This window comes from Prunus avium, chromosome 6, assembly GCF_965620075.1.
Source record: "Prunus avium chromosome 6, drPruAviu1.hap1.1, whole genome shotgun sequence".
Classification (NCBI taxonomy): Eukaryota; Viridiplantae; Streptophyta; class Magnoliopsida; order Rosales; family Rosaceae; genus Prunus; species Prunus avium.
This window is the reverse complement of record NC_142289.1, coordinates 34178209-34201223: the sequence shown is the minus strand read 5'-3', so window position 1 is coordinate 34201223 and position 23015 is coordinate 34178209. Positions and strand designations below refer to the sequence as shown.

The 23015-nt window shown below is 37.4% G+C and overlaps 4 protein-coding genes across 7 annotated transcripts; 1 reads left to right on the top strand and 3 right to left on the bottom strand.

Moving 5' to 3' along the window:
* Positions 1–3: 3 nt before the first annotated feature.
* BOA (Homeodomain-like superfamily protein) lies at positions 4–3421 on the bottom strand. Of its 4 annotated transcripts, none has more exons than XM_021958605.2 (2): positions 2164–3420; positions 4–262 (listed from the first exon to the last, which is right to left on the bottom strand). In XM_021958605.2, the coding sequence occupies exon 1, from the start codon at positions 3130–3132 to the stop codon at positions 2188–2190; it is 945 nt and encodes a 314-aa protein (XP_021814297.2). In that variant the 5' UTR covers positions 3133–3420; the 3' UTR covers positions 4–262; positions 2164–2187. The 4 variants fall into 4 exon arrangements, with proteins under 4 accessions (XP_021814297.2, XP_021814298.2, XP_021814296.2 ...); XM_021958606.2 differs by lacking the exon at positions 4–262 and adding an exon at positions 1194–1607 and having other exon boundaries at positions 2164–3421; XM_021958604.2 differs by lacking the exon at positions 4–262 and adding an exon at positions 1194–1613.
* Positions 3422–4776: 1355 nt separating this feature from the next.
* Positions 4777–5716, top strand: LOC110757063 (uncharacterized). Its single transcript, XM_021958586.2, has 2 exons — positions 4777–5206; positions 5314–5716. The coding sequence occupies exons 1-2, from the start codon at positions 4865–4867 to the stop codon at positions 5485–5487; spliced, it is 516 nt and encodes a 171-aa protein (XP_021814278.1). The 5' UTR covers positions 4777–4864; the 3' UTR covers positions 5488–5716.
* A 1074-nt stretch (positions 5717–6790) lies between these two features.
* LOC110757089 (pumilio homolog 1) lies at positions 6791–15218 on the bottom strand. Its single transcript, XM_021958624.2, has 9 exons — positions 14001–15218; positions 11103–12676; positions 10874–11015; positions 10679–10786; positions 10124–10336; positions 9914–10024; positions 8655–8849; positions 7867–8041; positions 6791–7292 (listed from the first exon to the last, which is right to left on the bottom strand). Exons 1-9 carry the CDS (start codon positions 14649–14651, stop codon positions 7255–7257), a joined length of 3207 nt encoding a protein of 1068 aa, XP_021814316.1. The 5' UTR covers positions 14652–15218; the 3' UTR covers positions 6791–7254.
* Positions 15219–16197: 979 nt separating this feature from the next.
* LOC148294086 (uncharacterized) lies at positions 16198–18688 on the bottom strand. The gene is made up of 3 exons (XM_088254722.1): positions 18403–18688; positions 17740–18293; positions 16198–16201 (listed from the first exon to the last, which is right to left on the bottom strand). Exons 1-3 carry the CDS (start codon positions 18679–18681, stop codon positions 16198–16200), a joined length of 837 nt encoding a protein of 278 aa, XP_088110848.1. The 5' UTR covers positions 18682–18688.
* Between the last annotated feature and the right edge of the window lie 4327 nt (positions 18689–23015).

The window sequence follows — 23015 nt, the reverse complement described above, 5'->3', positions numbered from 1 at the left end:
AAATTATGGGATATAACATCAAGCTAGAATGTTATTAATTCTCACTCAAGTTTGTTCGGTATACAAGAAGTAGGCTTTCAATCAAGAGCAAGCAATTTCACATGATGAAATAAAATAGAGCTCAATTCCAATCTGTAGAGAGGTACAGTATTAATTATTTTAGTTGACAACATAACCTTAAAAAAGAATGGGTATCAACCATTCAGCCTTTACTCCTGTTGGAGAGGACACGGCTTTTTCGGATGAAGTCCATCTGAACAATCTGCAAGTGATGTAATGACATCAATTTGAAGTCCAAGGAAAATATCCTAACCTGAAGCTACAAAGAAACCATGTATCCCAAATGAACTACAGGCACCGTTATGCAACAAATGTAAATTTTAAAAAAAACTGTCGCAACACTATTATAACAAAAGAGTAGAGCAGAATGTATATGGTCCACTGAGGTAAAAGACATTTTCACCTAAAAGTGTTTGAACATAGCTTTCTAGTAAAAGTACTTAGGTAAAGCTTCTTCAGTCTTTCACCCTTTGCCCAAGTTCTTTAGATCATCTACATCCATTCCTGTCATCCTCTACTCCTGCAATAACTTGTCTTGACAAAACTGTGGTAACTGCTAATGACGTATACGAACAAGGCCCCTTAAATTTTGGAAAGGTTAGACGAATTTCCTTAACTTGTATACATATGGGGCCTCATTGCTCTTCTTTAGGCTTTTAGGCGTCTTAAAACTTCCCCTCATACTATGTACTAGCAACAGATGAGATGAATCATATAGTTAAAGATGACAGAATGCAGATGCTAAACCATACAGATGAATCTTATAGTTAAAGATGACAGAATACAGATGAATTTGAAATTTTAATCGCCTCAACATCCACCGAGTTACAAAAAATGGCCATAAATTTTCTCTAGCATTACTAAACAATGCACAAATAACTCTTGTAGATCAGAAAGGAACCTTACAAATAATAATGAGAACATAAGGGACTTGTTCTCACCAAAATCTGTACAAGAAATTATTACAGTTTCATTATTCTGAAGAGCAGCAGACAAAGGAGAACACTCTTAAAAGGTTGATGGAAGCAATTGCAAAATTATTGTTGTAACAAATCCACATTCATATTTGCATAAACATATAGGAATCTCCATACATGACATAGGAGGTGACAAGGTGATAAAAGCATTCAATATCGCAATGAAGGACAGCTAACTGACATTTCTATATTTAGATCGACTTTTTTCCATTGATTCTGGAAAGAAAAGGCTCAATACCTTATTTTCTCGGTTACAAAAGGCTTAATACCTTATTGATACAAAAAGAATATAATAACTAGAAACAGGTTAAGAATGTACTCGATGCCTCAGTGTCAACTATGTAGACTAGGAACGAACCTCCTGCTGTTAGGTAACTGGGAATACATGCATTTAATGAGGGAGATTTTGTTACATTGGCTGATTCATTCAAAACCCATATACGGTACCTCTAAAGTGTCTCCACATAATTCCTAAGAACCCTTCCCATGCCTGTCAGGTTCAACATTACCAATCAAGCAAGCTTACAGGTTGAGTTCCAAGAGTTAGCTTCAACCAACTTGCTGAAACTTCTGAATCTACACAGAAACATAAGATGAATAATCCGAAATTCTTGAGCAGTTATCAATAGAGAACTGCATCATATACACAAACTAACAGCAACTACAACAAACCCCAGAAGCTGCTATAAAGCCTTGATAAAGAAGAGCAAGCTTTAGAGCTAGAGTTCCATTATTTCTCCATGGCAAGACCATAGTAAACTTAACTACAGTGCAGTCTACATGGTAAGACCAGTGGTGTCAAATAGAATTAGAACTTCACAGAGGAAATTCACACGGGTACACACTGTCTCCATTCTGTACCTGAAGAAGACTAATCAACTTCAGGGAATAAAACTAGTTTCCAAGATGCCCTGTTACTTTGGGTACATAAACATGCCAGCAAATTCTACTAAGGAACCACAATATAATATGGTAAGCAACAACCAGTCAAATAAACTAAGCAAATCATACAAATCAAATTCTAGTTTCCCAGCACAGAGCCAGAACAACAATCCAATAAAATAAAACCGCAATTAAAGCTAAAAATTAAATTAAATTCAGTGTAAGGTCAAGAAAACTCACTCACCTCAATTTAATGTGTAAAGATTTCTCATTTGTCATTTGGAGCACCATGTGGATACGAAACCATCGAACCCATGTTGTAATGGTGCGACTCGAACCCATGGTACCCACCACCCGGCATGCCCATGTGCCCGTGCCCGTGGGTCAACCCGAGAACCGGCATGGACATCATGGTAGGCGGGTAAGGCATAGAAAACGAAAACTGCCCATTTCCATGCCCGTGGCTCTGACCCGCCTGACCCGACCCGCCACCCGACTCTTGCTGCAAGCTCTGCGGCACCGGCGTCGACGCGAAAAGCTGGTCCGAAGACGACGGCCCGACGTCGCCCGATAACCCCTGCATCCTCTTCAAGTAGAGCCGATACTTCTGCAAGTGGCTCGCCACATTTTCTCGGGTCAAGCCTTCAACGTTCATCAGCTGCATAATCGTTTTGGGCACCGCGTTCTTGATCCCCAGGTGGGCCACCACGTCCACGAACCGCTTGTGCAGCTGCGGGGTCCACACGAGCCTCGGCCGCTTCAGCGTCCGCGCCGACGTGTCGTCGGCCGAGAAATTCTCGGTCCTCAGCGCCGAATCGGCCTCCTCCGTACAATCAATCTTCCGCGACTTTCTCGAATCGGATCCGGCGTTGCCGTACCGGTCGTTCTCGTCGACCTCGACGACCATCGGCTCGACGTCGTCGCTGCGGTTCTCGTCAAACGACTTGTAGTTCGAAGAGAAGCCCTGAGAGTGAGCGGCGCCGCGGAGCGTCGATACCGTCTTCTGCGACGCGCGGTTGACGTCGACGGCTGTACGGCACGGCTCCGGCGAGATGCTGAAGGCCGAAGCGAGCTCGATTGGGATCAACGGCTGAGATAACGGCGTGAGATCGTCGGCGCTCGGCAGCCCCGCCTCCCACTCGAAAACTCGCGTCTCGTCGTCGCCGCCACTGCCACCGCCTTCGTACTCGCTCATCCTCACCTCTTCACCCATTGCAACAACAGCTCAAGCTCTCTCTCTATCTTCTTCTTTTTTTTCTTTTTTTTTTTCTTTTCTTTTTTGGGTTGCTTTTTTTAGGTTCTTGTCATCAGCGAGGTCGAATTGTTCGTGTCGGGATCGGATCGGATTGGGAGAAAAATCAGGAAAGAAACGAAGACTATTGAGAAGAAGAAGCAGATATATAATTCGGGAGACTCGGAGGGGTGTTTGGGAAGTGAGAAAACGAGGGAAAATTATAAAAAAGAAAAGAAAATTTCTTTTTTTCTTTATTTTTGCGCTTTTTTGATGGTAAAAGTGCAATATCTGATTCCATCTTGTGCCGACGTGGACGACTTTAGCCAGATATTTTTGATCTTCCAAATATCTCATCCTTTGGGTTTACTTCCCCACTTGCTCCCTCAGATTTCGCAGCTTACTCGCTGCACCGTTTAAACACGTGCGCAGATTGTGCACTCGTGTTCGAGTTTTGGTGTGGTTTTATCCCAATTGGAAATTACCAGAATAGACGTCACGGTTGGAGGCTTCTGAAAGAGTCTTTTGGTGGAAGTGCCAAGTTGGCAAAGTGCTTGCGCTTTTTAAGGGTGTTTTAGTAATTAAAGTATGAATCGATTAAATTATTAAAGAACCGACTTTTGCATTTAGGGTCTTTTTGTATCTTTTTAATTGAGGTGTGGAGCATTTTATATGGTATGGTTGAAAGGTAGGTGGACCAATGGGAAAAGAGAGATGTTGGTGAACAGCTGGATGTAATCTTTTATTTTATGTGGAATATCTGTACTTTTTGTGAGGGTGATGGTGATTTTTTATTTTCTTGGTCGAGGTTGATGGTGATGATGGCACAAGAATTCAAGGCCCGGCGAAAAACCAAGTACTTACAGAAGGTCCTCAAAAACCTAACTTGAATTTGATCGTATGTGTTTTTAAAAGAACATGTTATGATTTTTTTGGAATGTCAATAATATCTTTTATGTAGGTTTAAAATGAGAAATTTGAGCGACTTTGAATAAAATTTTACCAATTGAAGTCCTAATTTGAACTTAACCAGAATTTGATCCAATACTAATTTGTCAATCTAACCTCAAGCACTCATACATATTCAAAGTTTTGGTTGAGTAAGGAAATGTCATTCTGAAGGTGACTCATGTTGCACCTCCTAATGAACTATCAAAGAATGGCCTAAGTTTTTTTTTTTCTTTTTTCTACTATAGGCGGGGAAGGGGGAGGGGGAAACTCACACACGATACCATGGGGGTTTTAATCCAAGACCACTTAGAAACACACCAAATGTCTAAGTCAATCCAATAAACACTTCATTGATAAGAATGGCCCAAATTCAAGTCTCATGAATGAAAGTTGTTGAATAAGAATAAGAGAAAAAAAATCACTATTATTTTACAAAGGTTGGGTTAGGCTTGTGGTGTTTATTAGGCATAGGGGAGTTTTGACATTGTTCTAGGCCTAATGGGCTTTATGCCTATCCTGATATAGCATATTTCCTGTCTAACCATTTCTAGTCCAAAAGCCCACCCATGGGCCAGAGAGCATTTAGGTCTTTTTCTTTTTGGGTCAAAAGGGAGCATTTAGGCGTTTGCTTTCAAGCACCATCCCAATAGAAATTTCCAAACACATTACTATGGTGTGATGGATTAGTACCATAGAGTTTCCCCTCATCCCCCTCATTTACTGAGGCTGTTTTTGCCACAGCAGCAGAGAGAAGTGGTAGCAAATGGGCATGGCTACCACATCCATATCTCTATCCCCACCAACTTTTTCCCATTTTCTCAAGCCAAGCCATTGTCAATTTCTAAGAACCCAGAAACCATGTTTGCCTTTTGCTTCACCAACCAAAAAGAGCATAATTTTCCACAACCCACATGATAATTTCACCCAAAGAAGCACCCCAATTTGGCAAATCTATGCAACCTCTGGTGAAGCTGTGCCTGCAGAAGCCATCCCACTTGAGACTTCCCAGCAGATAGTGCCCACTGGTGATGAGGATGGTGTTTCTATCACCATCTCTGTTCTTCTTTTCATTGCCTTTGTTGGTCTATCTGTTCTCACCATTGGGGTAAACTCAAGAACCCATGTTCCTTTTTGAATTCCAATTTGTTTAAGTTACTAAATTTATGGTATTGGGAAGTAGGTTTTGCTAAATTTGGGTTGTATTGGATTCAGGTTATCTACCTAGGTGTGACAGATTTTCTGCAGAAGAGGGAGAGAGAGAAGCTTGAGAAAGATGAGGCAACTAACAAGAAGAAGAGTGGAAAGAAGAGGAGGGTGAGAGCAAGGGCTGGGCCTAAAGGATTTGGGCAAAAGATTACTATTGATGATGATGATGATGATGACTGAAATGCAATTGCTCTTTTGATTTTATTTTTTTTTGGGTAAGTAAGTCTTATAAAATGTAATTTATGAAGTGTTCAGTGGTTTGTTGGTGACTGTCTTCCACTTGGAAATAGCATGAGTGATGATCAAAGAGGCACATTCCCTTGAACTCGATGCATGTAGATTTTAAATTTATTGGCAGCAGACCTTGAATGGTTTCATTTTTTATCAACCTTTAATTAGATGCTGTAAATAGTGAGTTCTACCCTAAAGCCTAAAGCCTGTCTCTTAATCTGATGCATGAGGAAATGTTATGTATGTGTTAGATGGATACAAAATTCTACCAATACTTATTAGTCACTGCCAACTGTACCGTAGATGCATGCAAACTCTATTATATTTATCAACGGTTGACAATCACACAATACAATGGCAACTCCATATATCATTTAGCCCCATTGTATCAATCGGTAAGATTCGATTTTGTAATTTATTAATCATAATCTAACCACGATTCCGGTTTTTCAATTTTTGGAATGGGAGGGTTGACTGCTCGTGGGTGGTCAAATCAATGGTGAGAACGTGCGACATGTCATCCACACATGCGATGGCGGTGGCCTTTCTAGGGAGGAGGGGGTCGCCATGGTGCCAGCGGAGGATGAGGGACTTGTCGGGCTCTTGGAGGTTGACGGAATGGAGCACATGGGAGGACGAGGAGGCGAACAGAGGGTGGGAGGAGAGGATTCATTGATCTTGTAATTTATTGATGTGGAAACATGTAAAGGTTAGTTTATGAGGCCATTCCAGCGTTCGGTTGAGAGCCGCAAAGCATAGGTTTAGGGGTCGAACCCTCGTTTAGTAAAGCAAACTTGATGTATAAACTTTAGACATCAAGGTTTTAGGGTTTAGGGCTTGGGCTACAATAACTGGCTCTAAAGTGTCTATGAGAGTATATGAAAGCAGCACAACTGGCTTCACGCTTTGGTACATGCTGACAAAATATTATCAGAACAGACACCGTCGTTTTCACAAGTTTTATAATCATTTTTAAGCATAATATAAAGACAACAGAGATCCCTCCTCCCTCCCACATCCGTCCTTTTCTCACATTTTTACAAAGACATAAAATCTTCCCAGAAGTTGAACATTTCAACTTGGGAGTTAATGTTTCAAAAATTGGCAGTTGTCAAAATGAACCAAAATTATAGCTTTTGAGTTTTTGGAGCTGCTTTCCATTTACGGGAGGGATAGATAAAAATTCACTACCCAGATAAAGGGTTAAGGAGCTTGTGATGCAGAGAAATCAGCAATAAATACATTAGATATATAGCCTTGAACAATATACTTCCATAGAAAACTGTACTTTATGTGACTCAGAAAAAACAAAGTCATTACCATACATTTAAAAAAACTGCGGCCTCGCCTAATCATGAACAGCTCTCCACATGGCAACATTTGTACAGTCACGTCGACATATAAACTACCTCACCATTAATCATTTTTACACCCTTAAAAAACTTGTATAGTCATTTATCTCCTCTGCAGGGGCATCAGGTGTGTTCAACATCTGAACCTCAGCTAGCTCGACTCTATGTATAAACTTTAAACTACACAATGTACAGTTTTCCAGTACAAGCAACAACTTTATTTTCAATCTGCCTCATACCCTTCTTTCAAAGATAGGCAGTGCCAGTCATAGATATAGATACGAGGGAGAAAGACGACGACAAAGAGAGGGAAACACACACTAGCCTCAGTTAGCTGTACAAACAACTTTCTTTCCTACACCACCTAAGCAGGGTGCGATGACTGAGCAGCAATTCTCCTTTCTGCACGCATCAAAGTACCCAGTAAGAAAGGTATCTCTAAAGAATGAATCATGCCATATATGCTATTTTGGAAGTTAATTAACTATAACTATGTACTATGTATTAAGATAATGTACTACATATTGCAGGGAGATGTGTCTTTACTAAGGTAAACAAACAATCAGGAAAAATCAAGGACATAGATGAATGCAACCACAGAATGATAAAGCGGTCCTTTCAGTTTGTTAAGTTTGGTCGCACATTCATATAGCAAAATGTGTTATAGGGCTGAAACTTGTACTTCTGTAAAAGGCAAAGAGTAAAACAAAAGAAAAACAAAAGCCAGGAATAACACTCAATGGCTTGCATGCCAGATAAACGAAGCATGATCTCGTACCAAGCATAAAAGCCAGGAAAATCACCCCAATTATAAATTAAAAAATTGGCATCCAAAGATACATACAGATATTTGTACATTCAGTCATACAGCAATACTCATTAATATGTGTGTGTGTGTGTGTGTGTAAGTCATGAGCATATGCAGTTTACAGACATAGATGTATAAAAATGAGAAGGCAAAAAGAAGAATGAGTACCCCCGGCAGCAACAAGTTTTTCTACACGAGCAACAATATGCTTCCCATAAGTGTATTTCTTCAATGCATTCAAATGAACTTTAATTCGCGAAAGAATCAGTTCACGTTGTTGGTCATCACAAGTCTCCAACACTTTTTGTACAACATAGTTCGCAAATTGATCCTTCATCATTGCCTGTATGTACAAGCACTCAGTCAAACTAAATAAGTGGACAATATGTTGAGGATGGGAGAATACATATATAAGACATGCGGAAAGAATAATGATATCACATATATTCATGCATAAGGATTTCAAAACATCTGAAGCCGCAATATCCACAAAAACAATAGGTAAGAATGAAGAAACATAGGTCACTGTAATCCCCACAAAATGATCACTAATTTTCATCATTTAAGGGCTATAATCCAAGCTCTTAACTTGGGTCCTTATTGCAACACCTGCGTGCAACGGCTGATATACAAATGTCAAGAACATAATCTAAAATTGCTTCCAATCCATTTGATGGAACCAAAGGAAGTGCTAATACACATTGGTTATGAAGCACAAAAGGTCTAATCCATACCAAGGGATCCCTAGGATGATAACGTATACAAATGTAAAACATGTATCCTGTCCCACCAAAAAAATCCCACCCTCAGACCAAAAAAATAATCATGTTCCACCAAAAACAATGCCTCTACATATGCCTGCTTGTTATGATTACACTTATCAGAAAAACAATGAGTCCATGACTTTATTTCCAATAAATTAAAGTGTGTAATAAGCACATAGAGATATGACAAACCTGAAGAGGCTCGTTTTCATCGGTAGTGCCAAGCATCTCATTCACTAGTAATTCACGTTCAGCAGGACCGCCAAAAGTTAAACACTTCTCAACTACATTGGAGGCAAACTTCTGTTGACTCATTTGGACTATCTTCCCAGCTAATTCTTTTATGATAGCAGAACGCTCATGAGGTTTTCCATGCTCGAGGACATGCTGTTTAAAAAATACGGCAAGCAGATGACCAAAGAATAATTAAAAGTCTACATGTACATATAAATCAAAACTGGATGAAAACCCCAGTTCTTTTCTTTTCAATAATGAAAAACTCGGTTGAGAAGTAATAACACAGCACAAAAAGAAAGTATTCTCGTGTTTTCATGAAAAACTGAAATATATAGCAATAAAAAAAGTGATAAGAGCCCTAGAACTAGGCTTGCAAGTGAGCCAAGTAGTCCGCAAGCAGCTCAAAGCTTGACCTAGCCAAGGGGATTGTTTAGGTTTTCCATTAAGAAAACTTAATAATCAATATCCATGATAAGCAAGCACGTGCAATATCCTTTGAGCATGAATAAAATTCTAGCTCAGCTCGAATTCAATAAAAAGTAGTTTTTAAGCTAAACTGAAATCTTGAGCTTCTGTAAAATTAAAACAAGCTCAAGCTAGGCAAAGATTATCTCAGCTCAATTGCTGCCCTACCCAGAAGATCAAAGAAACAAGCACATGGTCTAATCTCAAACACATCAATCTAACTGTACTAGAATAATTGCTCTTCACGTTCTTGGGCTAGCTGGACAAATGAACATCTAAAAGGTGGTTTAAATGTTTCAAATACTAAAAACTGCTAAACCACGAAAAAATTTCCAACCCTGTGGTCTTCATGACAGAAATAAGTGACTTAAGTACGAATAACATGTTGACATGTTAAAACAAACAATACGAGTTGCAGTTTCGAACTCAAGAAAGAGTGGGAAAAAAAAACAAGAATAAAAAAATTCGAGGTTTTGTAATTAATCATTCTATGAATATAAACACCAAGAAACAGAGGAGCATCACCAGACATGTGAAAACAAAAAACAAAAGGCATAGGAGCAGAAATTTTGTTGCAAATATATCATTGAATATGGTAATGGAACAGAAGGCAGAAAGGCATTAGAGATAGATATTTAGGAGTAAGTCAATTGGCTGACTGATAAAAAGACAAGCGTTACCAATATAAAAGTTCACCAAGGTGAGTGTTTAAGCACAGAAGAATCCATTAATTAGGAAAGATTATGAACCTGAACAACATAATTGCCATACTGATCTTGTGCCAACATGCTAACAGCTCCCAATATCTCGTCCATAACTGTAGTCTGTGTATTCATATCATTGCAGTGCTCAAGCACTCTCTGCCAAATACCCAAACATTATTATGGATTACACATTAATTGTTTGTTCAGAAGAAGTTATCAAAATCAAAGAACGAAAAGAAAAAGATGTATCTCAACCTGTATCACACGGCAACCATATGGATGGGTGGAAAGGGTCACAACTTGATCAAAAAACGTTGAGACAATAAAATGAATAGCATCTTCAGGAACACATTCAATACACTTCTGGATGACATGGTTCCCATTCTGATCACGTACACAGCGCATAACATGACCGTCAAGTTCTTCAACCATTTTGATCTTTTGGTCCAGATCAACAACTTCTATTGCCTGAACATAATAAAAGTATATTACTGCTAGAACCAACTGTAGCAATCCTTGGATAAACAAATGAATTATAGTCTAGTAGCATTAAAGTTAAAAGGAAATCAGGTCATTAGCATTGGCATACAGTTATTATTAAGCCTCCCTTGCTGCACAAAAGCATAATAATGGAAGTAATGGTTATAGCATCCAAAAAGACTAGGATTGTTTCTCGCAGTACTACCAGAACAAATGGTTGAATAATCAAATCATATGTTGAAAGATGAACGAAAGATATCCATATTCCAAAGAAATACAGGGCACAACCTAGTAGCAGAAAAAGTTAATCCAGTCACAAGTTATTGGTACCTTCTGGATCACCCGACAACCATACATTTGAAGGCTAAGTGTCAGTACATGACCAAAAAGCTTGTTGGCCAATTCCCTTCTCTGAGATTGAAGTCCGTGCTCAAAAAACTGAAAACGAACACAAATTGTTACCATGTAATATATACTAACAAGTAGAAATCAAACTAAAGCATGTGTCCAGCGAATATCATTTACCTTTTGAATCACATAATTACCAAACACATCAGTCATTAGAGCAAGCGCTTGAGGCATAATTTCTTGATAAACCATGTTTTTCTCTTCTGTAGTGGCTGTCTCAAGTTTTTGTTGAATAAACCGACTCCCATACTGATCCGCACTGCACATACAAATGCAAAATTATAATAACCAACTTATGATAAAATCATAAAGATGAATGACAAGAAAACTTATAAGGATTTGATACCTGAATTCCACAACATGTCCACCAATTTCTGAAAGTTCAAAAGACTTTGCTTTATTGCTCTTAAACTCTTCTAAGAGTGAAGATGCAAAGCTTTCATCTATGTTACAGCCACCACCATCAAGGTGCCAGGGTCCCATGACACCCCCAGCCAAATTCCTCATCCCAGAAGGAAAACACATATTAAGCTCATTGTGCCTCATAGGACTACCTGGTCCAACTGGAGAGTTAGGAATAACCGGACTTGCCATGGGACTTCCAGGATAAGACATGCCTACACCAAATGCAGGATTCCCATAATAACCATGATGATTAGAACCAGCAGACTTGCCCCCCAAAGGAACACCATACTGTGACTTCTGTGGTGAAAGCAAGGCTCCAAGATACGCCTTTTGAAGTTCAAGTAAATTCATGTATGAATTACCTAAGTAGTTCCTATCCACGGAGGGGTCATTAAGAGCAGCAAGCTGTGCTGCAGCATACTCAGATGTCCTCAAGTATTGAAGATACATAGGATCAACAAAAGGAGCTTGAAGACCACTCCCTGCAATTGGACTCCCTAATCTACCAAGATTATGTGATTCAGATGCAGCAGCTGCTAGGTTTGGTCCAGAAGCCATACCTCCTCCAAGCACTCTTGAATCCATCCCAGGGGATCCCATAGCTGATTCGAACAAGGGTGGAAGATTACCAGTGCCAAGTTGGCTAGCCACCATGGATGCCAATGCAGGATTCATAGAATACCCACTTAGACCATAGTTTGAAAATGACGAATTTGCAGTATCTACTTGCTGATACTGAGGATGCAAGCTGCCACCACCATTATGATTGGATGTGGGGGATCCTTTTAAATACAAGTTATTAGAAGAAACTGCAGCTTTTTGTAGTTCAACTTGCCTATCAGACGATGAGTTACTAAAATCCGGCCCACCACCATTGCTCTTACCCAAATCCGAGTATGAACCTTTTGCTGAGTGTGGAACAGATGGCATATGCATATGCCCAGATTCAGACTTCTTTAGGTATGCAAGTTGCCTGGCATGACTCTCACCACCTTGCAAACCAAAGAGATAATTCTGGTGATCATCAACATCTTGTTTGATCTGTGATGGCAAATGGTTTTCATCATCTATTACTCCATTTGCAGACAAGTTCATGCTGGAAAAAGCCCCCGCCAGATCTCCAGACTCATTGATGCCAGATGAGACAGCATTGAAGGAGCTCGGACTACTAATGCCTCTCTTTTCTGAAGTACCAACTCTTCCTCCTCCAATTGGTGTAAGACAAGGACTAGGAGCCCTAGCAACAAGTTGAGGATCAGGAGTGGTGCTTCTTGACAATGAAGCACCTAGAGCTGCAGCATACGAGTAAGAAGAAGGTGGGCCCATACTTTGGGCTGCAGATGAGCCCTGACCATTTGCACTAGATCGGAGACCATCAGAAGCCATCACGTCACGGCGCAAATGAGCTGGATCAGCTTCAGCAGAACCTACAGCATCTACATTTTCATCAAATGCATTACGGCTGGCTGGACGAGAAGGAAGCCCAGAAACAGGAGATGCACGCCCCAAGTCATCCTGAACAACAAAAATTTTAACTAGTCAGCAAATAAAATATAGTAAACAGATCAAACTAATGATTGTGCACCAGCACAACAGTTGTGAACCAAAAATGAGGAACCATACAACTATAAAACTTTATAGGTACTCTTGATACAGAAAGATATAAAGAAAAAATGGTTTAAACATATATAGGAATCTAAATTATGAATGCATAAAAGATGTTATCTTGATAGCTTTAGAATTTAAGAATAAAGTATCTAAATAAGAGCTTTTCTGTGCAGTGCTAATTACAACTCTGATTTTGAGTTGCCAAACAAGTGTATGGTATGGACTGAAAATTATCCGGATCATATTCAACCATACTACTGAGAAAAAAAAAAATTACGGTGTACCTGTGATGGCATAACCAATTTGTATTCAATCAGAATTGAAAAAAAAGGGTGTAACCATACTCATCAAGTTCACTCATTTGAGTTAAATGCAAGAAGCAAGGAGGATTATCCAAATTCACTGATACTGGTGGTACTGCTATGCTCTGTGGAGCATTACTTTGGTCAACTAAAGAATAGCATGATAACCTGGAAACTATAGCTGAAGAGAGATGTAAGGCAAGAAGGGTAGTTGCAAAACATTAGATTGTATTAGAAACTACGAGGGCTGGCAACCTATCCCAGGAATCAGACCAATAAAAGAAAACAAATGCACTCCAAGCTAGTATGACTACAGACGTGCAGCCATAACCAAGATGACCAATGCAATCATGAAGAGGACTGTTAAGCTGAACAACTTGGTGCTACTTACAGCCATCAGAAAGAAGGGAAAACTAAACAAGATTAGATGCAGTTAAAAATTTCCCTGTTTTTTAAAAGCTTCTAAAGGATGGATTGGACTTTCAAAGTTCTCAAAGTGAGTTCCTATCGAGAGTTTGATTATGACTGACTAATTGTCCTAAGTAGAAAACCTCCTCAATATCCAATATCTGAAAGAGTGGACCAGCTGTAGGTACACAATCAAGATGTTAACATAAACGTAAAAGGTAGCATTCAGGATGAGGACATTTGGTCCAAGCCAAAAGGGCAAGGCACACATTTGCATTCTAAATACAGGAATCAAATACTCATATTTTCTATCCCATGAATCAATATTCTCCTAAGCTATACATTATGTCACTCTCAAATATCAATGGGAAGCATAAATGTAAGAACAGACAATTCAAGGAACAAATATTAAGTGATACTCAAAGCGTTATCAACAAATGCAAGCAAACATTAAGAAAGCACGAACTTCAGTTACACGTGTACCAAATCGAACATCAAACGCAACCATAGAAACAAATCACCTGAAAGATTTCAGCTAGGCTCTTTTGTTTGTTACCAAGTCCTAAACCTGGCAAACCAATCAGTCCATCAACACCCCACTCTGCTGAGCCACGTACTTTGTCCGGCTCAACCTCGCTCTCTTGTTTCCTCGAGTTAAAACCTGGCGGCATCGAAAACAACGATCTTTGACTAGCATCATCAGCCCTATTCACTTTCCTCCTGTCTCCAATTCCACCCAATACAGAACTCCCTCCTCCTTTCATCCTCTGCGCAAACCTCCAATCCTCCTTTGACAGCAATGGAGGTGGAAGCCGCGGATTCAGATTCACATTCGAGTAATAGTATTGGAGATAAGCAGGATCGGACCTAAGCTCCTCTTCAGACGCAAACCCATTTTTAGCTCCAGGAAAATCCGAAAAGGCGGCGGCACCACCGCCACCACCACCACCGGCATCGCCACCAGCAGCAAACAACCCTCCCACTGCATTCAAAGAACCCTCCACAGTTGGAGGTGCTGATCCACTTCTAAATATATTCAGCTCGCTTTCACGATCATCAACCTCTTGCCTGCGCTGCTCCCTGAGTAACATACCTATCTCCTTCTCAAATTCGTCACCAAAGGACCCCTCGTTACCTGCAAGCATTGGTCTTCTTCCTATTTCAGACAACATTCTCGACGAAAAACACTAACCTACAATCAACCCTCTTCCAAAAACTCAAATTGATCACTACCCACTAGCAGTAACCTAACCCTAAACCCCTACAACAATCCCAAAATCAAGACTTTAACCTAAAAGGCCCATATTTACAACCTCAAAGTTGCTAACTTTAAACTGATCAAAACCCAAAATTTCTCCCAAGCCACTTCATGCCTCACCTAAAATATATATACCCCAAAACAACAATCAGAGCTCATAAAGTTATTATCTTTCCCTGAATTCAGTCCCATAAAATTATTGAAACCACTTTTTTTCCAGCATGTTCTCCATGTAACAGCACAAAAACAAGAGCTTAGTCAAAAAGATTTAAGTTTGAGAAGAAAAAAAATACAGAACACAATATCAGTGGGAGAGCTGAGGAGTTGTGTCTAAGATCAAAGAGAGTTATAGAGAAACAAAGGGTAACTGACGGCTGAGATCAATAGGGCGGCGATTGGTTCCTGCAAGAACCCTTGTTAGGGTTTTGTTGCAGTTCAAGCAGCGGATTAAATACAGTGATAGTTAGAAAGAAAGCAGGAAAGAAAGTAATAAAAAATGATAAATAAATTTATGGGAATATTTTTATCTTCTTTTGTTATTTTTGGGTTATTGAAATATCTGGAAATAGTTAATTAACGTGCCTAAAAATTAGGGCTAATTGACCAAGTGATAACGGACTGATGTTTTAAAGGAAAAAATTCACTAAATTAAAATTAATTATAATGATTAATGTTTGTTTAGTTTTTCTCGTCTCCAATAGGAAGAATCTCTGACTGCCACGTCAGCTCCTTAGATTCGCTCCCTCTTCCATGAACCCAAAAAAATTAGCAGTGGGTTGAAAAATGGGGCAAGTACAGTTTCACTGCACAGTTCTAATTTTCTGGGTAAAAATCTCTCCCTTCCTTTTGGGTAAGTAGGTTGATTTTCCATTTTTAAAATTTATTTCCTCCTTTTGCCTGCTTTCTGTCATTTTTATGTCTGCATTTTGCCCAAATTTGAATTCTATTTTTTTATAAATAAAAAAAACGATGACAATATAAACAAAAACAAATACAAATACTAAGGTGTTGAATATGAACACAACTTCTTCCGTGAGTCGTGACCAATTTAAATTCTAATTAAAGTGTTTAAATTTGTCTACAAACGAAATAAATAGTGGGTCAAAAGGTGTTATTAGCAAAACAAAACACATTTATAAAAAACGGTCTCAGCCTATAAAAAAACAAAACTCATATTAGTAAATATGTATATTTATTATTGTATTTATTGTGTAATGCTATCAATTTTACACATACAATTATAGGTTTTTTAAATAATAAAAAATAATAAGCTCATTCAATTGGGTCATCGAATTAAACCATTTTGTCATGAAGTTTATTAGACAATACCTGAAACAAAATTGCTTGGAGGCTTGCAGGGCTTTTAGCTGTGTTGGGTCCAAAGAAGCAGCTTGTGGCCTACTGCATGGAATTGTTGACCAAAAACTAAATCCTGCAAACGTTATAATTAGGTGGGGATCTCACCTGTATTTTCATTATACTTTGTAATTAAGGACCACAATTTACAGTTAATCATGTGTGTAAATCAGATTTTATTTTGCTTTCGTTTAGGAAGTTCTTTCTGTATGTATCCAAATTAAATTATATAATTTAGACGAGTATATAGGAAATCAAATGAATTTAGAAAATGTGAAAGCAACTATTAATTTAGAAATTTAATTAATTAAGTAATAATATATATCAAACTGTCGTATCAATGAATTGATAAAATTTCTATTCACAAAAGATAAAGATTTAAGAGAAATATAATTTTTTATTAAAAAAGAAACATAAGATTAATATATATATATACACCAATCAACATCGTAGTCTTGAGTTGGCTTTCTTGTATAGTAATAAAAGTTTTCCATGATCGAAGGAAAATCTTGTATGTGTGTGTGTTTCCTGTCGTAAATAATAATAAAAATTGTAGTCTTGCGGGAAGCTATGAATTAGGAAAGTACGGGATGCTGGAGAGATTGAATAGGTATGAGATCAACTACTCCCCAAATCAATTATTGTATGTTTTTTCAAGTCTTTGAGTATATATTTTAATGTGGAACCCACATAATCTTTTATTTATGATAAATTAGAATCATTCCAGTACTCATTTTAAGAAAAAAAAAAAACAAATATTTACTAACACATAATAAATCTAAAAAATTTGGATTCCACATTAAAATTCATAAATGAATACCATCGCAAATCAGAAACCCATTCCTAAATTCTCATATTCCTATATTACCTAATTCCTTAATTCTTATATACCTAAATTTCCTGATTTCTTACTTTTCCTATAAAGGCCTTCAAGTCATATTGGGCCTCCATCCCTAATTCAAACTCTTACGTACGCAAAACCATCATTGTATGTGTAGTAGTTTATACAATTCTTTTTAATCAATGGATAATATCATGAAGAGAAGAATATTAGAGCCCCTCCTTTAGTCATTATTTAAATTCTTTAAATATAAATAAAATAAAATAACAACTCCAAACTTTCTTTTCTGCCGGGAAATTTAACTTTATTTGTGATATTTCCTTGAGTAGCATATGAAAGGGGTCTTAGTCACAAAAGAAAGTCAAAAAAGTACAAAATCTGGTTGGTGTTATCGGTGATCCACCACTTGTATTTGTCACATGCTTGCATAGTAAATTAAAGTGGGAGGGGTAAAAAAAAATTAAACAAGGTAAATAGTAAATACCACTCTTATGGTCCGTTTGGATGAAGGAATTGCCAATTACATAGAATTCTAAAATGACGGAAATTAGATTTCCGTCATTTCAATTTCTAGCAATTGAAGATTTCAGTGTTTGGATTTATGCATGTCGGATTTCGTAAATGACAGAAATTGAAAATTTCAATGTTTGGATATCTCATGTAAATTATAAATGATAGAAATTAAATATTTCGAAAGAAAAAAAAACTGATAACCGACATAGAAGGTATTCCTCGAAGTATAAAATAACATATCGTTTGATGAACTAAATAACTCAACTTAAACAAATAGAACATATTAGCAAACCAAATCACTCCCCACGTGCAATAAACATCAGCAACATACTCTCTTTTTTTCTTAATTGGGAGTGCCTTCAGCATCTGAAATTGTTTGTCATTTTCTATCAGCCAAGCACATGCTTTGAGTTGTTCATTTTCACTAAGACTTGGTACTGCTTGTACTTCAGCATATACCTCTGCTGGATCAAGGTTCTTAGTATCAGCACGGATAAACTCTTCAAATGATAAAGCCATTCTAGCAATCGAATCAGCAATAACATCTTTGACAGCACCTCTTTTCTTTGTAGGAAGAATATCAGAAGAATTTGATGCATGATTTCTTCTCTTTTGACCATTTGTTGAGGTTGGTGAAATATCATCAATAACATGAATATCTTCTAAATCTTGTGTATCACCATCCAAATCAACATGATCAACTTCATCAGTAGGAGTCATAACCTCAGTTGCATCTGCACCTGTTTCAGCGCCCTCTCCAATGGCTCTATCTTTGCCACACAAATCTACTATATCATCCCAATTTTCTATAACTTTAAATCGAAAAGCTCTAGCATCGTCATGAGACTACCAAACAAATAATCAAAGTCAAATAAGAATCTTATAAGTACTCTTTAACAACAGAAAAAAAACAGAGCACATGATTAAAAAAAAAACTTTTAATTAATATATTTACCTTCACGTATTCTTCCCAAACATGATCTTTATCTATGCTTATCATCTTTTTTGTTGAATCCCAACTGAATCCACTTTGACTTAATATATCACTCACTACTCCATAGAACTTTTTCCATGACTTAACACGATTTCGAATATTATCAGCACTTATCTGGAGATTAAATTGTGCAGCTAATATATTTGCAGCAGTATTGTAAGCAACTGCCTTCCATCCACCATCTCCTTTGTGACCTAAGCTGCGCTCCTCCCGAAGTATATCAACTAATTCACGTTCCATAGCTATATTCCACCGAAAATAGTTTTTGTCTTCTCCTTCAGGCTCAACTCCTTGTTTGTCTTTCCTTTTCCTTGACTTTCCCTTGCAAGCCTCTTCTCCTTCAGGCTCAACTACAGTGACGCATACAGAGTTGTTTAGTATACATATATAGAATTGACCCCAAAAAGCACAAAACAACTACAGTGACGCATACAGTGACGCAAAACAACAACTACATAGAATTGAACCCAAAAAGCAGAACCCTTTCTCTTCTATAACAAATAAATACATATATAGAGTTGTTTAGTATATGGATATGCATGAACCTGAAAGAACAGAGACGCATACAGAGTCGGAGAAAGCAGAAGATCAGAGACAGGAAGAACAGAGACTCACAGTTTTTTTCTTACTTCTCTGGCTCGCAGCTTTTTTTATAAAGCGACAAGGCAATCTGTTATTCAGGGTTTCATAGGTTTTATAGAGCGACAAGGCCTCCAAACTTGGCGCTGTTTTTAAGTTTGGCGCCTTTTTTTTTTTTTTTTTTTTTGGGAGTTTCACTAAAATACCCAAAATGAGGGCTGAAATTATAAAAATACCCAACACCCAAAACACTTTATAAACATACCCAAAACTCATCATCACACACACTCAAAACCCATTTATAAACATACCCAAAACCCATCATTACACACATACCCAAAACCCATTTTGGGTATGTTTCTATGTTTAAATAGTGCTTGGGTATTTTTATAAATACATGTCTAGGATTGGGTATTTTTATAAATACATGTCTAGGATTGGGTATTTTTATAAATATCTAATTTTTTTTTTTCATGAAATTTTTGGCCTTTTTTTTATTATTTAAATTTTGGCACAACGGAAAATATGAATTCCCGCACTGTGGAAATTGTCAAATGACGCCTATTTTGGTGGAAATTAAACTCGGGAATTTGATGCCTCAATTTTCATGATTTTTTCCGCGCGTCATTTAATAAATTCCGCGCTTAAATTGCCAAACAAGGGAATTGTCAATTTCTCATCTTAAATTCCCGACTTTTAGCTAAATTCCGCGTTATTTTCCCTCATCCAAACGGAGGGTTATTGTCTAGTTAAAATCATTTAAAATTTACAAAATGAAGCTGTCCACATCTTTGCAGAGAAAATCTCAGAGACAGTTTCTTGATGGAAAAAATAAGCAAGAGAGATTTGACATAAGAAAGTTTGGTATTGGATGCCAAATTGAGGAAAACCCTTTGGGTAGGAAAGGTCTCTGACTCTCTCCATGTGTCAGCAAAATGGCAATTGGGTATTTTTCCTATATTTAGAACAAGGAGATCAATGAGGAAGGTCTTCTGTTAAGCCCACCACCTGTTCGTGAAAATGCCTCTGAGAGTCTCTTTCACTGCTTCTGAAAGTCTTCAGTTTGAAGCTAATGGCCCGAGCACGTGGAAGAACTTTAACTACATTATCTCTTCTGGGTTTTCTGTTCTGCCTACTTCCTCAGTTATGTCGTGCATTGATAAGCTGCCGAGTGTAGGGTGATTGAATCTTGAATGAGGAAGAGAACAGAACCCATACCTAGCAGCAACTCCTTGGGTTTAAGTTGGGCCTTGGATTTTCTTCCATTTTACGTTATGATTTTTTAATGTTCACAGTTCCAACAACTTAAGCCCCACCCAATACCAAATTGAGAGAAAACCCAAAAACCTAAATTTGGCTTTCTTCTATTGTAATAAAGAGGAACATACAAATTGGGTTTATGATAAACTGGGCCCAACACATGAGCTTTAGCCCTCTAGAGTTTTCCACACAAAACTCATACCCAAAAACCAAGTCAAAGATTTGGACCCTGTTGAAGTGAAAAACTTAGCTATAACGGGAATAACATTGTTTTGTTATCCTCAACAAATAATGTTATGTCTCATAAAAGTGTTGTCGCACGTGTCATATCGTTAATACTTTAAGCAAAATTAAATTAGTAAAATCACATAATGAGTTTTCTCTTTGTCAAGAGAATATTATTTGCTTTTTGGCTTTTCCCCGAGACTGCGATGAGAAAGCAAAAAAAATTCTTCCAACAAAGAAGTTTGCCTCTTTTCTTTGGAAAAGTGGTGCGAGAGTGACTCAACTCAAAGTAGCATAATGCTGTTATAAAAAAAAGGCTGGCACTGGGAAAGGTTTGAGAAACCACATAAACATTGCTTTGTAAGCTTTTTGGGGTTTGAACCTTTTGCATTTGAGGACCAATCCGACAAGACGCTCCCCTATCTTTCTTAAACTACTTTGAATCATGGATTTATTTACACAAAATGCTATTTATTCATATTATGGTTAATTTATACTTGCATAAATATTTGGATGTGAAAGGAACGAAAAGAACTAAGAAGTTTTGAGACAGCATGAATTTTGCTAGGTGAGTTGTGCGGGCGAAATCCGACTATTCATGTATTGTTCGTCTCACATGCATCAACGACTAGAAATTTCTCACACATGCATGAACGACTGACCGTAGCATAATCTTTACGCTGACTATCAAATTTCAAAATATTGAGCTGTGAGCTAGTACCTAACATCTTCACTTAATTGCTTAAGCTTATTTTGGATGCACATATTAAAACAGTGAGGCATTCATGGGTTCCTATCTTTTCTTTGAATAGCATTATGGAGGGCTTGACCTACCGAATTTGCCTGGAAGTAAAATAAAAGCCCTTTGCCATACAGAAGTTGTAATTCACACTTTTCACGCATGCAAACCGAACAGATCGAAAACTATGCGCCATGATTTTTGTGGACGGAAGCCAACAAGAGACAGACACAAAATAATTTTTCTTGATTGATGTGTTACCAAACTCTTAGTCTAAAAAATAAAATAAAAAACTTTATAGTACGTTTTTTTCATTAATCTTTCTTTACCAAAACTCCTGTTGTACCTCTTCATTAATTTCAGTTCTTATTTTTCATTTAAAAATAAATAAAAAATCAGCCCTTCTATTATTTGCCTCTTAAAGAAGGGGAGCGTACCGCGGAACATGCATTCATAATTACATTTAAATAAATAAATAAATAAAATTTGGTTAAATTCATAATCACTTTTCTGTCAAGATTATTATTATTAATTTACCATACTACCCAACGAACTATATTGTAATCTTCCTAGCTTCCTTGCCCATAATAAGCAAATACGATTTTTTTAAAAACTTATATATTGTCACACCTATGAACGCTATATCAGCGTCATACTCATATCCCACAAGACTTGGTTACTAATTGGATCTCTATATGACTGTATACGCTCTAAGTCGGCTCAATACAGTTATCACATTTTTTCTCACTTACACGTGTGATGTCAACGTTTGGACCAATAATTAGATCCTTGACAACCTTGTTAGTCTCTAAACTTGTGTTATAACTGATAACATACAAAATGGTATCCCAAATCAATCCACAAAATGGTATCCCAAATCAATCCACTCATAACCATTAATATATTATCTCACTCTAAATAAACTTGGAATCACATATATATCTTATATTTTGTATAAGTTAATTTTCGTAAATAAACAACAGCATTAGAATGAGATATAATTATCTTTTTCTTAAGGCTCGTCGGGAAGTGATTGTAAATATGCCAATAATCATTTTTATGGAGAATCACTTTAAGGGCTAGTTTGTTGTGAGAAAAATCAACTGTGAGATAAAACAGTTTGGCGTTTGGTAAACTTTTTTTTAAAAGTGTTGTTGGTATTGATTGCCGTATAATCAGAAAATGATTGTCACATAATCATTAAACTCAGCGCCTCTTCGAAACTGATTCCTCCATAATCAGAAAATGAAAGCATCTCATTAGTTGTTTTTCCTTATAGCAGTAGGCATTAACAGGTATGAAGATGGGCAACTTGGTTTTCATTGTGAGATTTATAATCATTTGAAGCCTAACTCAATTAGGCAGGAAACAAGGTCACAAGGGGAAGACTAATACACTTACATAAAAACGGTCACAAGGGGAAGACTAATGCACTTACATAAAAACGACCCTTTAGGAAAACTTAAAAGTTTTGCTCTTTTGGTTATCTTTAAACCCTAATATTTTTGGTTTACTTCACCATTTCCACCCACCTATTCAATCATTTATGCCTAGAATATGTTGATAAAAAAAGTTACAAAAATTTCGAACTATATTAAGTTGTCAAAATAGGTTTTGCCACAACATCAATAGTTTGTTTGTATTTTTTTTTTTTTTGGGGTTTAGCTCATGCAAAATGAGGAATTCGAATTTGAATTCTCTTCTAATATTGGAAAAAAAGTACCATTAAATCAAGAGTTAGTCAGGAATACAATGGCCATAGAATATGCTA